Here is a 16598-nt window from a genome sequence, read left to right as displayed (position 1 = left end):
GCTTTTATTATGTACCAAAAGTAATGTATATTCTGCAAGTCTCTGAACAAAACTCCCTAATATTACCATAATTTTTCACTGGAAAATATAAGCCCTGCAGAAAATCTTTACGATCTGTCAGTTTCTCTCATTATCTTGTAGTTACTTTTATAAATTAAAGTCTATAGCAGGAAATATTGGGAGAGATGTTTAGATATATTGAAGATATACACTTCTTCCTGTATCTATAGCTAGTCCAGCAGAACGTGTGTGCTTTATTGGAGCATAAGGGGGTTACTAGTCCTGAAGCATATAGGGGTTACTAGTCCTTAATATGTCAATCGACTAATGTACTATGGCAATAAATTCTGCCCTGTCCCCCAAAGACTAGGAAGTGGCCGTCAAGATGAACACAGATCCATATCTGTGTGTATGCTTTTCCTTCCCGGTCTTCTCCAGTTCCCAGCCGTACAGTAGACACTGTGCTGACTCTGTACCAGTCTACACAGCAAAGCTGAAGCGTGAACCACACAATGCCGGAGATGTCAGCATATTGTATGTGTGATATCCAGTTCCTAGTTTGGAAACTGTAAGATTTTTTTTCTGTGTCACATAAAAAATGTTTATATTAGAACAGTCTTCTCCATTGTGATAAGGAAGAAGGACAAGCTAATAGACCTTTATCCACCATATGCTACAGCAGATGGAGGGCTAAAGGGGTTGCTGTATGGAAGCAGTAATGCAGATACAGGCTGTACGGCCACTGTAAATAAAGGCTTTTGTCTGTACAGAACCTCCGGAAATGACCGAGCTATGCTCTCTCTTTGATAAACTGTCATCTATCTTTTTCAGCCAAGCTAGTGATCCGATGGGTTGACATAACACAACTGGAAAAGACGGCTACCTTGCTTCTCCCAGACATAATTAAAGTCAGCACTCGCTCCAGTGAACATTTCTTCTCTGTTTTTCTTAACATCTCTGAGACTTTTAAATTAATGGAGCAGCTTGCCAACATAGCAATGAGGCAACTCCTGGATAACGAAGGCTTTGAGCAGGATCGCTCTCTTCCTAAATTAAAAAAGAAATCACCCAAAAAAGTATCTGCCTTAAAGAGGTGAGTGGAAGTTGAGAGAAGTGATTGCCAGAAGCCAAATTTTGTAGTCCTTCTTGGGACCTATGTAAAAGAAATGTTCACATTTTTCTATGATGAATCCGAAGAATATGGGCAGTTTCCATTCTGCCCACCAAAGCTGCATCTGGTTGTTGTTCAGACTGTGCTATACTGGGAGCAGAGTAGATATGCCAAATGATTCCTTAGTACATATAGTCATTTTATCAGAAGAGGTTTTTAGGTTGAAAAGATCCAAATAACAGGAGGACGATTATGCCAAGAATGATGGGTGCAGGAGATGTAAGAATGAAACCATGTTAAGGCCCTCATATACATTAAGGTTAAGTTGGGCGAACCCGCTGATAATGGCAAAATCGTTCTAGAGTCTGATGTATATGGGGGCCCACTGACTTGTAGTGGGAGATAAAGGTCATCTGGCCCTTTGGTTATATAGGTGACGGACCTCATAGTGGCTTTTACCGCCTTCCCCTCTAAAACTTATGAACTTTTGGCCGAGCCAATGATTTGTGTATGAGGAAGTCAGGAGAGTTTGCTGGCAGCCAAATGAGTGATCGACTATCCATTATTGTATGTGTATGGCCGTCTTTAGAATGGTATATTTGACATGGACTTTTTAGGGATTGTCATTTGGTGGTACTGTATCTGGAACCCAGATGGACGTTCAAATGTTTAGGGGTTTGCTTGAAAATGAGGGCAGCAGTTATTTTTACAATATTGAATATTATAGATTTATGGAAATTGAAATATTCATAGAAACTTTCTTTATAAAAAGAAACTATTTTATTAATATCGAACCTATTTTACATCTATATATTACAGGGACTTAGATGCTCGAGCCAAGAGTGAGCGGTACCGGGCTCTCTTCCGCCTTCCAAAGGATGAGAAGTTGGATGGACATACAGACTGCACATTGTGGACACCCTTCAGTAAAAGGCATATAGTGGGGCAAATGTTTGTTTCAACGAATTACATCTGCTTCACTAGTAAAGAAGAGAATCTGTGCAGTCTGATCATCCCACTGCGAGAGGTTTGTGTTACCGCCTGGTCATAGTCTGTATAGTCTGTATATGCACTATGGAGGACCGGCCTCCGAGGAATGGTCTTGATATACGCAGCTTTAGAACTCAGATTGTCGCTCTTAAAAATAAAATAAAAAAGTCTGTTTGTTCAGAAATTAGTCATGTGGCAGCAGCGTTTTCCAGATCATGAAGTCCAGTTGTCAGTTAGTAATATACAGTATGGTCTATTACACGATCTGGCTGATTATATTTATAAGAAGTGCAACCATGAAGAAACCTCCACATCCCAAAGCCTCCTCATCACTGATCTTCAGAAGGTGCACTGACCTGTAAGGAGATTCGCTGCTCGTTCTGCTGCGTAATAAAACATACATAGTATGGTAGATGAGCTGATAAGTAATGCAGAGATGACCTTTCTGATATTTCAGATACTTATACAATTCGGTATTATATTTCAGCGATCTGAGAAATGTATTCCCCTTCAGTTCCATCTTGAGAAGCCTTTGCGGAGCCTAATTAATATATCGCATGAATATTTATTTATAGCAAGTGTATAGGATCATGCATCACATCATATTATTTATGGCTTACTATGAATACCTGCAAATTGGCAAAATCTGCAATCAGAGGATTAAAATGGCAAAATAGGGAACAGATGTACCAATAAATCCTGGTGTCCATGCCATGTCTCGATGTGCTTCCCCGGTAAATGTTATTGCTTTACTGTTTTTACACAGAAATATACTTTATTGTTTAGGGATTCCAAGTTATAAAATGGAATTGTTGAAATACTTTATTATAACTTTATGTACTTTTAATGAGGTCTGGGTGACTCCGTGATAAAAATGAGAGCCATGTGGTTCTAAAAATGTCAGCAGAATCTTCAATCCCTTAATTAAAGATGAGTGTAAAGCCCCTTTAATGCTTATTACATTCATACCTTCCTAGTAGAATTTCGTTGTTTTTTTTTAGAAAAGTTTATTTTCTAGTGCATACATGTCAAACACACAGGGTGGTTTTATTTGGTCCGCGACACCAGAACCACCACCCTGTATGGAGGACTATGTGGGGCCCATTATTCTGTATGGAGGACTGTGTGGGACCCATTATTCTGTATGGAGGACTATGTGGGTCCATTATTCTGTATAGAGGACTATGTGGGGCCTATTATTCTGTATGGAGTACTATGTGGGGCCCATTATTCTGTATGGAGGACTGTGTGGGACCCATTATTCTGTATGGAGGACTATGTGGGTCCATTATTCTGTATAGAGGACTATGTGGGGCCTATTATTCTGTATGGAGTACTATGTGGGGCCCATTATTCTGTATGGAGGACTATGTGGGTCCATTATTCTGTATGGAGGACTATGTGGGTCCATTATTCTGTATAGAGGACTATGTGGGGCCTATTATTCTGTATGGAGGACTATGTGGGGCACATTATTCTGTATGGAGGACTTTGTGGGGCCCATTATTCTGTATGGAGGACTATGTGGGGCCCATTATTCTGTATGGAGGACTATGTGGGGCCCATTATTCTGTATGGAGGACTATGTGGGGCCCATTATTCTGTATGGAGGACTATGTGGGGCCCATTATTCTGTATGGAGGACTATGTGGGGCCCATTATTCTGTATGGAGGACTATGTGGGGCCCATTATTCTGTATGGAGGACTATGTGGGGCCCATTATTCTGTATGGAGGACTATGTGGGGCCCATTATTCTGTATGGAGGACTATGTGGGGCCCATTATTCTGTATGGAGGACTATGTGGGGCCCATTATTCTGTATGGAGGACTATGTGGGGGCATTATTCTGTATGGAGGACTATGTGGGGCACATTATTCTGTATGGAGGACTATGTGGGGCCCATTATTCTGTATGGAGGACTATGTGGGGCCCATTATTCTGTATGGAGGACTATGTGGGGCCCATTATTCTGTAGGGAGGACTATGTGGGGCCCATTATTCTGTAGGGAGGACTATGTGGGGCCCATTATTCTGTAGGGAGGACTATGTGGGGCCCATTATTCTGTATGGAGGACTATGTGGGGCCCATTATTCTGTATGGAGGACTATGTGGGGCCCATTATTCTGTATGGAGGACTATGTGGGGCACATTATTCTGTATGGAGGACTATGTGGGGCCCATTATTCTGTATGGAGGACTATGTGGGGCCCATTATTCTGTATGGAGGACTATATGGGGCCCATTATTCTGTATGGAGGACTATGTGGGGCCCATTATTCTGTATGGAGGACTATGTGGGGCCCATTATTCTGTATGGAGGACTATGTGGGGCCCATTATTCTGTATACTGGTTGGCCCGTGACTTTGTCCAAGTTTTTCATTTTGGTCTTCTGTGTGTTTGAGTTTGACATCCCTGCTCTAGGGCATCAGGACGGGCTCAGGTTCACTCACCAGCTCTTCTGTACTTTAATGCCCACCGACTGTCTCCATTCATTAATTGACAGGTCACGGTTACCTCAAGGAGCTGTCTTCCCTGTGCAGGCACGACCATTGCCTGGGTTTGTTTAATCATAAGGTCGGCACCTGCGCAGAAAGCTCCTGATATCGTTGTGACATCGTCACAATGGCATTGGGAACTAGCTGCATAGGCGATGTCATTGCCACGAACCCAGTAAATGACGACATCCGAACCCCCCGCAAAATGGAATGATAGACTATAATGGTTCCGGCAGAGCGAGCATGCGCTCTGACATGCATCATTTTCGTGAGTGTACACCTACTGGAGGCGGCCACTCAGAGGCAGGCTGCTATGTCTGAGTGTCCGCCTCCAGAAGGCGTACACGCCTGAAAATGATGCATGTCAGACCGCACGTTTGCTGTGCCAGCACCATTACAGTCTATCATCCCGTTTTGCAGGGGGTTTGGACATATGCCCCGACGTGGCCACCGAGCGTATCCCTAATCGCAATGTGAAAGTACCCGAAATGTGAGAGAAACATTTTGCTTTTTATTAAAAAAAAACAAACAAAAAAACCGGAGAACTTGTTGAGGATGTTAATATAGCATGTTTCCCCATGTAGGTGACCATTGTAGAGAAGGCGGACAGCTCCAGTGTCCTGCCCAGCCCGCTGTCTATCAGCACCAAGAACAGGATGACATTCCTCTTCGCCAATCTGAAGGACAGAGACTTTCTTGTGCAGAGAATATCTGATTTCCTGCAGCAAACTACCCTGAAAATGTACTTTGACAAGGATATTTTTGGAAGCAACAGCAGCATAGAGGAGGAGGTACAGTACGTGAATGACCTGTCCAAATACTGATCTACTTCAGCTACTAATTCTGTTTTCCAAAGACTTTTAACACTACACCATACAGCGTGATAATGGGGAGATCATATTTATTACAAGCCTTAGTCATTGTATCTCCTCACCATATTATCCATTTTAAATACCACATAATCTTATTTTACTGTTATTCGTCTTAGGGTATGTGCACACGATGCCGAAATGAAGCAGAAAATTTCTGCATCATTTCTGCATCTCCCTGGCAGAAAAAACGCATGCAGATTGTACATGCAGATTGTACATGCGTTTTTCCTGCAGAATACATGCGGCTCCACATGCAGATTCACATGCGTTTCCGCATGCAGATTCACAAGCGCTTTCCAGGCGATTTTAGCATCACCTGGAAAGTGCTTGACAACTAGGTCACACTATATAAATCCATGCAAACAGCATGGATTTATATAGTGTGACCCGAGAGAGTGTATATACTTACCTCCGATGGCCCGCGCTGTCCTGCTTTACAAAGTTCCCGGCTGCCGGCAACTTTGAATTGAAAGACCTGCCGACGTCAGCGTCACGTGACCCGTCACATGACTCTGACGTCAGCGCAGGTCCTACAACTCACTGCAAGTGCCGGGAACCAAGCGGGAGCGCTGCGCGGGCCGACAGAAGGTAAGAATACATTTATTTTTTATTTTATTCTTTTTTTACAGCTTTTTTAATGGTACCTGGGTGTGGATGAGACTCTCCTCTCCTCCACACTCGGGTACCATCCGCATATTAGAACGCGCCAATAGCGAAAGTACAGATGCAGTCTTGCGGAATTGGCGCGTTCTAATGCAAGTCGATGGCGGCGAAATCGCCGCGTTTCCGCAAAATTAATTGACATGCTGCAGATTTTTGACCGCAGCGTTCACGCTGCGGAAAAATCCGCATCATGGGCACAGCAAATGCGGATTTCCATTGGGGAACATTGCTGCCCTTCTACCATGCGTTTTTCATGCGTTTCCGCGGCGTTTACGCAACTGCAAAAACGCCGCGGAAACGCATGAAATACGCATCGTGTGAACTCAGCCTTATACTACTGTTATTTTGCCTATAAATTGACATTACAGTTGGTGAAGGGAATGTATGTATCCAATTGCATATATTGTAATATGTCCCATTTGTTTGTCTCAGCCTGACTCCAGGGCCACCGGCTTTGTTTCCTGCAGTCCTCATCAGAGATTACGAGTTGAAGCTGATGGAGACCGTCATGTAAACCTTAATGGGAACAGCGCTCCAACAGCCACGCAAACTTTAATGACAATGTATCGTAGGAGGTCACCCGAGGAGTTCAATCCTAAACTGGTAAGCGGCAGCAGAGCACCGACACTGCATGAATACTGCAGACACTTCTGGGCGCAGAACGTGACCCTGCCAGCTCTCATCACTAGTGTTGTCATACTGGTTAGATAACTTGTTTTAATGAGGCTTCCATTCTCAATCAGGCCAAAGGTGTATGAAGAATGTGAGTCACTTAATGGTTTCCTGCTGTAATAGTGACAGCATTAGTATCATAATTGTGTGTACAAATTAATAATCTCATTGTCTGCAGTTTATTACACTGAATATATTCCATAAATGTCTGTACGTTTACATACTGTGAATAAACTTGCAGGCATCTTAATAACCTTCTTTTACATGCCTTTAAACTAAAAAATATAGAATAATACAAAAGTTCTGATATAGAAAGTTGGTCTTTAAACCACATGCATGAAAGACGTATCATCACACTATTAAAGAGGGTGTCTCCTAAAAAAAATCCTGATCTACATACCCTTTTAGAGCACATAGACCTCCTAGATGGAGCTGACCTGCTCGACACCCTATCGTGATCCAGAATGCATGGTGGCTCTGTACATCTGCCTCCCATTCTGGCAATGTCCTTAGTGTTGCTTGTAAGTCCTCCATGTAGTACTAAGATTGATTTCCCCTGAAAGAAGCCACTGTTTGGGGGTGCTTGGCGCAGGCTCCTGGGAAAATGAGGATCCCAGTTTTGAAATCTATATTGCCCCAAAATAGTATGGGTTACACCAACAGAGAGGACGACGCAAATGTACTGAAGATGTGAGCCCATGGCAAGTGACTGACTTATTACAATGTCTGTATCCTATTTAATCAGTCTAATCTGACATGCTATAGATAGATATGAGAAGATGACATGGGTGAGGTCTGTCTGATATCGGTCTGCCCTTCATTTCCATACTGAGAGCGCTCTGTTGTCTCTCTAGTACTTCTCATTTCTGATACTGAAAGTTGTAACACTATACGGAAATGACCATTTACGTCAATTATGTCATTATTCCAATAACATTGGTATAGTGTCAGATTTTTGGCGCTACCAAATCATGTTATAGAGCCCTTTTTAATGGTAATCCATGGACGGACATAGCATATGTGCAACTTGTGCATCTGCACAGAGGTCTGAAAAATAGAAGGAGCCACTGCCACCGTAAAAGCACAAGAATTTGTAAGGTCAACTAGATAATATGCATTGGAAAGGTAATCATCATCATGGATCACGATTACTGATGGACTGTATTAGCAGGGTGGATTTTCTGCCATCTGTCCAGAGAAGCTTCATTGGCTTGTATAATGTTCTTATTTCAGGGGCCACATGCTGTCCGGGCCCTCATGATGAAACACACAGTCTGAGATCAAAGATATCATTCCTGTATGTCTCTATAGCTTATCAGACCATCAACATGGCTGAACTTCTCTTTTAAGATTTCTATACTGATTTGTGAAACTAATGATGTAAGGTAGACGTCTTTTTACAATATCCTTCTTTACAAGTATTTTATACTACATAGTAAGCCCTTTATTCTGTCTTCAAAGGCCAAAGAGTTTCTTAAGGAGCAAGCTTGGAAGATTCACTTTGCAGAATATGGACAAGGTATTTGTATGTACCGCACTCAGAAAACAAGAGACCTAGTACTGAAGGGCATCCCGGAAAGCATGCGGGGAGAGCTGTGGCTGCTCTTCTCTGGTAGGTGATGAGCACTGTGCAGGGATATTTAAGCTGGATGACACTTACTTTTATGTGACCATTTATTTTCTGTTATCAGGAGCGATTAATGAAATGGCAATGCACCCCGGTTATTATGAGGAGCTGGTCGAGAAGTCTATGGGTCAGTACAACCTTGCCACAGAGGAGATCGAGAGAGATTTGCACCGTTCCCTCCCGGAGCATCCAGCATTCCAAAATGAAATTGGCATTTCTGCCTTGAGGAGAGTCCTCACTGCTTACGCTTTTAGAAATCCAAACATCGGATATTGTCAGGTAGGTTCTAGTATGTTACCCATTACAACTCCCTTTATTCTTGACCACCTACAGCCCAATTCTAGGGGGAGAATCGTGCGGCAATGAGAAAGAAAACCAGAAATTTGTACACCATCTACATAACACAACCTATTGCAAAATCTCCAGTACATCCCAATCTTTTTCTGTTCTCATAGTAATCAAAGGGACTGCTTTCCAATGCTTATGTGCATGTCCTGTTACCGAAAATATGAGCACTGGCAGAATTTTGTATACTCTCCAGCCAATCCCTCGCCATTCCTCTCCTAGGGTTCCCCCAATACTAATTTCATTAAAAAAAAGTAATACTGGAGTAACTGTGTAAAAACAATTTTGAATCAGATTCATACATGAAAGGGAATGGAATCATTCAAATGTAAATAGGCTCTTGAAAAACAGTGATTGCTGGGGTTTTCTATATGCATATTGCCTCTTCAGAGAGAAAGAGGACTTGAACTCCTATAGCGCCACCTGTTGGAAGCAGCAATCCTACAAGTCACAATCGACCCTTTAACGAGTCTTGCCATATGACTTAGGATGAAAGTCAAATCAGAATCTCAATTTGCAGATTCTAGTTATTTTATTTTTATGTATAATGAAAATGTATTTTCTGGAAGCAACAAGAGTTCCTATAAAGCAGGGTTCCCCAACCTGTTGGGAAAGCTTTGGTTCTCCTACCGGTAATGGGGGCTTTGGGTGCTGCTACTTTGAGGAGGGAGGTCTGGATTTGGCTTGCGACCCTCTCTCAAAGCTGAATGTCGCTCTCCAAGTAAGAAAAGTTGGGGATCACTGCTATAGAGTGACGCCAAGCAGAGATCTTAAAAACTATAAAGAGTTAACCCAAAAAGGTTATTGAAAAATTGTATAACTTTTCATTATACAAATTTATTTTTGAGTCTTGAATTACATTAATCTTAGAAAGCCAGGCCTTTTTATAATGATTACAGTTATCTTTAAAACTGGCATCTAGTATTGACCAAGAACAGTGAGGGCCTCAATATACTGTATACAAGCAATGTTTCCCTTCAATGACTAATGACATGATCCTGAGCATGTAACCTCTGCCTAAAGCCGGCAGTTAAATACCAGATGAATGTATTTTCTCACCCAATGCTATAATGAGGTCATTGTTTCCATGCGCTGGCCATTATTGTATGCAAAATGTAAACGCTTGTACCAGGAGTCTTTTGTGGGTGTCATTGTGGAGCAGTCAGCAGTTTATGCCGCCTTCTGGTTTCCTCTATGGTTCACTTTCCTATGAATTAGATGACTGCAGCAGAATCTTACTGCAAACAATGAGGTCCATGACCCCCTTCTGAAGACTTTTAATAAGATTTTTTCCTCTGTAGCATGGTACATTTCATGCAGTTTATTTTAAATCCTCATTTTTTTTTTGCTCTTAGTTTTACCTATAATATTTCATGTAATAAAAAGCATACTATTTACAAAACCGTCACCATCAATGGAAGTGTGTCATTTAAAATAAACCACTTTCCATATATCCTATAAAGGGGAATAGATGTCATGGGGGAGGAGGTAAATCCCGTGCCAAGGACCTCTCTCTATGAGCCAGAGCAGACGTGCTGTTGTGGATGCCATGAAATACTAAATTTTGCTGTATGGGAAATATCTGGCCAGAAATTACTTTTAAAGTGGTTTTCCAAGTATCTATGGGTACATTTAAAAATGAATAGGTTTTGTAATAAAAAAAAACACATGTTTTAATATTTGGGGTCAGTCATGTGATCCCAAACAATGTTTCATATCATCTTCAGAAATAGGTAAAATTGTATAGTACTTGGCACAACCGACTTGGCAATTTACCTCTTATTAAAAATTCTCCCCATTACCCAGGTTACCAGATATATTCGTAGGCTATCAGTGGTTGCTCGTCTCCTAGATAAGGAGTGCAGCACTTACAAGCGGTTTACCATAAAGCTTGGACAGGCTGCTCTGAAGCTGGTAGGATCACTGAATCATGCCACCTTCAGGTTATGTGCCCACGATGCAGAAATGCTGCTTATTTTTTCCCCATCTCCCTGGCAGGAAAAACACATTTTTCCTGCCAGGTAGAAGCGTTTATCAAGCGTTTTTGCATGCATTTCTGCATTTAGGTTATCAAGCGCTTTTCCAAGCTATTTTAGCATCACTTGGAAAAGTTCTTGACAACTTGATCACACTATATAAATCCATGCAACCGGTAAAAAATAAAAAAAAAAACATTATACTCACCTTCTGATGGCCCCCGGTCTTCTCTCGGGTGCATCTGGTCTCTCGTACGGCTCGCGGTGGTGTAAAAGGACCTTCCATGACGTCATTTAGTCATGTGACAGGTCAAGCGACCGCCGACGTTAGTGGTCGCGTGACCTGTCACATAACTAAATGACGTCATGGAAGGTCCTTTTACACCATCGCGAGCCACCGAGGAGCCAGGACGAACTGTACAGGAGACCGGGGGACATCAGAAGGTGAGTATAATGTATATTTTTTATTTTAAACTTTTTTTTTTTTTTTTTTTTTTTTTTTACAGGTACTATGGTACCCGGGTCTGGAGGAGAGTCTCCTCTTCTCCAGACCCGGGTACCATCCGCACAATGAATCGCTTAGCCCCTTCGCCACCCTGGGATTTTCCGTTTTTGCATTTTCGTTTTTTGCTCCCCTTGTTCCCAGAGCCATAGTTTTTTTATTTTTTGGTCAATATGGCCGTGTGAGGGCTTATTTTTTGCGGGATGAGTTGTACTTTTGAACGACATTACTGATTTTACCATATCGTGTACGGGAAAACGGGAAAAAAAATTCCAAGTGCGGTGAAATTGCAAAAAAGTGCAATACCACAGATGTTTTTTTTTTATTTTTTTTACCACGTTCACTGAATGCTAAAACTGACCTGCCATTATTATTCTTCAGGTCATTACGAGTTCGTAGACTCCAAACATGTATAGGTTCTTTTTTATTTAAGTGGTGAAAAAAAATTCCAAAGCTTGCTAAAAAAAAAAAAAAAGCGTCATTTTCCAAGACCTGTAGCGTCTCCATTTTTCGGGATCTGGGGCTGGGTGACGGCTTATTTTTTGCGCGCGCCAAGCTGAAGTTTTTATTGATACCATTTTGGGGTAGATCTGATGTTTTGATTGCCCGTTATTGCATTTTATTGCAATGTTGCGGTGACCAAAAAACGTAATTCTGGCGTTTAGAATTTTTTTCTCGTTACGCCGTTTACTGATCGGATTAATTCTTTTTTTATATTGATAGATCGGGCAATTCGTAACGCGGCGATACCAAATATGTGTGTGTTTGTTTTTTTTTTTTGTTTTTTTTTATTTTGAATGGGGCGAAACGGGGGTGATTTTAAACTTTTTTTTATATTTTTTTTAATATTTTTAAAAACATTTTTTTTTACACTTTTTGCATGCTTCTATAGTCTCCATAGGAGACTAGAAGCAGCAACTGTCCGATCGCCTCTGCTACATAGAGGTGATGAGCAGATCACCTCTATGTAACAGAAATGCTCCTGTGCTATGAGCGCCGACCACTAGGTGGCGCTCATAGCCATCAGCTCATGACAACCACTGGGGTCTGCTGCAGACCCAGGGTTGTCATGCCCACGCATCGGTGACCCGCGATCACGTGATGGGGTCACCGATGGGCGGGGTAAGTGACGCGCTTCCTGCGCGGCGATGTTAAATGCCGCAGTCAGAGATTGCATTTAACCTGTTAACAGCCGCGGGTAGATCGCGATTCCACCCGCGGCTGTTACGGGCACATGTCAGCTGTAATAATTAGCTGACATGTGCCCGGTTCAGTGTGGGCTCAGCGCGGGCTCAGCGCCGGAGCCCGCGCTGGACAGGGGGTGACAGCCTGGTGCGTACTATTACGCCACAGGCTGTAAAGTGGTTTATATCCGTATGTGCACATGTAGTCATGCGGATATTATGCGTTTCAATGTAAATCAATGGCGTCAATTACGCTGCGTGTCCGCAAAATTAATGGACATGCTGCGGATTTTTCTGCCATGATGATCTGCAGTGGAAATTTCCACAGCATGTGCACAGCACATGCGGATTATCATTGGGGACCATGGGGCACATATTACCAAGCGTTTTTTAAGCGTTTTTGCTGCGGAAATTCCGCGGCAAAAACGCTTGAAAAATGCATAGTGGCACATAGCCTTAGTGTCCCTGCACTCATCCAATGCTGCATTGCATTAAGGAGAGCACAAAGCTGGGGCCAGCAATGCAAATATGCCATTGGTCCAAACTGTCAGTCATCAGAATGATGCATTCCTGAAGACAGACACAGGACACACACGGGAAATTATCAACTAATCATATAATAGGGAATACATTCTAGATTGATGGGGGTTTGACTACTGAGATCTCTATCAATCACCAAAATGTGGCACACGTGCTCACTGTCTGAATGAAGTGGCAGTGCGCGTGCTCAACCTTCACTCCATTCATTCTTTTAGGGACAATTGGAGAAAGCCAAGTAAACAAATGCAAGCGGCAGTCGAGCACATGCACTGCCGCTCCATTCAGACAGGAGACAGACGTGCCCCATTTAGGCAATCCCGTGGATTTCTTGGGAACAACATGATGACCTGATCCTCTATAATCTCTGTAGACATCCTCTCCTTCTCTCCTAGCTCCATGCTCCTTATCCTTTTGTAGGTCCTACCATGCAGCTAAAGATGGGGGTTAAACTTTCTCAAAAAAACAAACCGTTGCCCATATAGCAATCAATCATAGAGCGGCTTCCATTTTGTATTCTGCTATTGAAAAATGATCTATCATTACTGTCACTAGATAGGAGCAAGAGCAATGTGATGAGACGCCGACATCATGGGAATGTAGTCTCACTGGTGCCTTGTTAAAGGGGAGGAAGGAATCCAGCCCACACATGGCACATCCACTAAAACGGGCAAGAAACAGTGCCTATATTCTGTATAGGTAAAGCAAATGCTGGAATGTTTCTTTTAAACTTCTTTCCACTGGTACTTTGGCATTAAATATCATTACACATTCATATTGAAATATATGAAATGAAATATATTTGTGTTTTCATTCATGCAGGCAATGAATATTGTTACCTCAGTACTGCTTCTGTATGCCAAGGAAGAAGAAGCCTTCTGGCTGCTGGTGGCCCTTTGTGAGCGTATGCTTCCGGATTACTACAATACCAGGGTTGTTGGTGGGTAGAAGATTACTGCTTTGTAATTATTTTGAACTGATCATTTATAATTACAGTGCGTCACTGGCTGGTATATCTAGGTATGCGTGCCTCATTCTTTGCTACATGAAAATGTTCCCAGAGTAGAGCAGGAATTTCTGATTTTAATACAATATGTGCAGTGCCGGACACAGACAGAAAAGGGCCCCTGTGCAAGAACATTATATGGGCCCCTTGCAGTCCAATAGTTCTGTCTGTGACCGAAGTGGCTTTGAAGCTGGATGTGGGCCCCCTTACCTCTTAGGCCCCTAACCTTGTACCAAGGATATGCCTTGCCCATATATTCAGGGGCAAAGTGTTGGGACACCTACATATTACACGTGCCGGGGCTTTTGTGACATCCTTGTTTACCTCCATAGTCCTTAATATGGAGTTGGTCCTCACTTAGCTGCTAAAACAGTTCCCCACTCTTCTGGGAAGGCTTTCTACTAGATCTTAGATTGTATCTGTGTAATTTTGCCCATTCATCCAGAAGAGCATTAGCGAGGTTAGACACTGATTTTGGAGAAGGCCTTGCTCATAATCACGGTTCTTGTTCATCCCTAATATGTTCGGTAGGATTGAGGTCAGGGCCCTGTGCAGCCAGTCATGTTCTTAAACACCAAGGTCTCCCTACAATGCTTAAACTGTTCCCACAAACGTGGAATCATACAATTATCCAAAATGCGAGATTTCTCTTATTTAGAGATGCTCAAGCATTAACCTTTCCTTTCACTGGTACTAAGGGACCTAGGCCATTCTCTGAAAAACAGTCCCATAGCATTAACCATCCTCCACCAAACTTACAGTTGGCACAATTCAGTCAGATAACGTTCTCTTGGTATTCGCCAGTGCCCAGACTCGTAGATCAGCCTGCTGGATAGAGAAGTGTGAATGTTTAATTGACAGAACACGTTTCCACTGTTCCTGAGTCCCTTGGAGGTGGCCTTACACCACTCCATTTCTGTTTGGCGTTGTGGTTGATGTAACGCATTGGGTTGCAATGTCTCGACTATGGAAACCCATGTCATGAAGCTCCTGGCGCAGTTTTTGGGCTGATGTTCATGTCAGAGAAGGTTTGGACTCTGCAGTTACTGAGTCAGCAGAGTCTTGGTGACTTTTATGCATTTGACGACCCTGCTCATTAACTTTGTGTTTCTAAATTTTAAGGAGTGACTTGTTGTAATGGAGGCATCCTATTTCAGCACAGTGCTCGAATTCAGTGAGCTCTGTGGAACAAGCCATTCTTCCTCAAATGCAGGGCTAGGGCTGGATTATATGCAGTGGTGGTAATGGGACTGAAAAAACTTCATTAAGAAGTATAGTGTATATACTTGAAAATACTGCTTTTTGATCTTTTTCTCAACTATCATTTGTCTGATAATGTCATGTATCGCATGATATTTTCACCCAACATATAGTCATGATTATAATCACAAGTATTAATGTAGTTGTGCAGTAAATGTCAGCAACCATGGACTGGATTTATATGTATCCCATTTTATGTTTCTTATTTACCCCCAGGAGCTCTTGTGGATCAAGGAGTGTTTGAGGAGTTGGCTCACGATTATGTGCCTCAGCTTTATGACTGTATGCAAGACTTGGGGGTGATTTCCACCATTTCGCTTTCTTGGTTTCTCACACTTTTCCTAAGTGTGATGCCCTTTGAAAGTGCAGTGGTGGTGGTGGATTGTTTCTTCTATGAAGGCATCAAAGTTATATTTCAGCTCGCACTTGCTGTATTGGAGGCCAATGTCGATAAGCTCCTCAACTGTAAAGACGATGGAGAAGCCATGACTGTGCTTGGAAAGTATGATGCATTCTTTTATTTGCAGTTTTTACATATGTTCAAGCATTTATCCAGTATAAAATAATTAAAGAGCTTGTATGGCATAGTAATGTTTTTTTTTTATGAAATGTTCAGGATGGCTTGAAAAGTGTTAAATTCCCTAATCCACTACCTCTCCCATTCAAAAGCTACCCAGTGCTCTGACAGTCTCTACTTCCTACTGCAGTGATAACCTGACAGACGTAACTGCTACAGTCAATTATTGGAAACAGCGGTGACCCCCTGCAGCTAGTGATTGGGTGCAGCATTCACAGTGATAATAATCATTGCTGCAGCAGGAAGTAAATACCAGTTATAATGGTTTTCTAGCGAGGGGGGGGGGGGTTTGTCTGTAATATTTGTACGTGTATGTAGATATGTAATGTATGTATACATGTACAGTACAGACCAAAAGTTTGGACACACCTTCTCATTTAAAGATTTTTCTGTATTTTCATGACTATGAAAATTGTACATTCACACTGAAGGCATCAAAACTATGAATTAACACATGTGGAATTATATACTTAACAAAAAAGTGTGAAACAACTGAAAATATGTCTTATATTCTAGGTTCTTCAAAGTAGCCACCTTTTGCTTTGATGACTGCTTTGCACACTCTTCGCATTCTCTTGATGAGCTTCAAGAGGTAGTCACTGGAAATGATCTTCCAACAATCTTGAAGGAGTTCCCAGAGATGCTTAGCACTTGTTGACCCTTTTGCCTTCACTCTGCGGTCCAGCTCACCCCAAACCATCTCGATTGGGTTCAGGTCTGGTGACTGTGGAGGCCAGGTCATCTGGCGTAGCACCCCATCACTCTCCTTCTTGGTC

The 16598-nt window shown here is 42.3% G+C and overlaps 1 protein-coding gene across 2 annotated transcripts in view; it reads left to right on the top strand.

Annotated features, from left to right (window-relative positions):
* The window catches only part of TBC1D9 (TBC1 domain family member 9), a 65587-nt gene that overhangs the window by 20342 nt on the left and 28647 nt on the right, over positions 1-16598 (top strand). For both annotated transcript variants that reach the window (XM_073642102.1, XM_073642093.1), the window contains exons 5-12: positions 832-1093; positions 1931-2138; positions 5186-5392; positions 6569-6739; positions 8270-8420; positions 8500-8714; positions 13802-13919; positions 15462-15747. In XM_073642102.1, coding sequence (XP_073498203.1) covers positions 832-1093; positions 1931-2138; positions 5186-5392; positions 6569-6739; positions 8270-8420; positions 8500-8714; positions 13802-13919; positions 15462-15747 — 1618 coding nt within the window. The remainder of the gene's footprint in view (positions 1-831; positions 1094-1930; positions 2139-5185; positions 5393-6568; positions 6740-8269; positions 8421-8499; positions 8715-13801; positions 13920-15461; positions 15748-16598) is intronic.

The sequence above is a fragment of the Phyllobates terribilis genome, unplaced genomic scaffold, assembly GCF_046119375.1.
Source record: "Phyllobates terribilis strain yellow unplaced genomic scaffold, ASM4611937v1 Scaffold_1__5_contigs__length_1240528914, whole genome shotgun sequence".
In the NCBI taxonomy this organism is placed as follows: Eukaryota; Metazoa; Chordata; class Amphibia; order Anura; family Dendrobatidae; genus Phyllobates; species Phyllobates terribilis.
The sequence above is the reverse complement of the archived record's forward strand: the minus strand, read 5'-3'. Positions and strand labels throughout refer to the sequence as shown.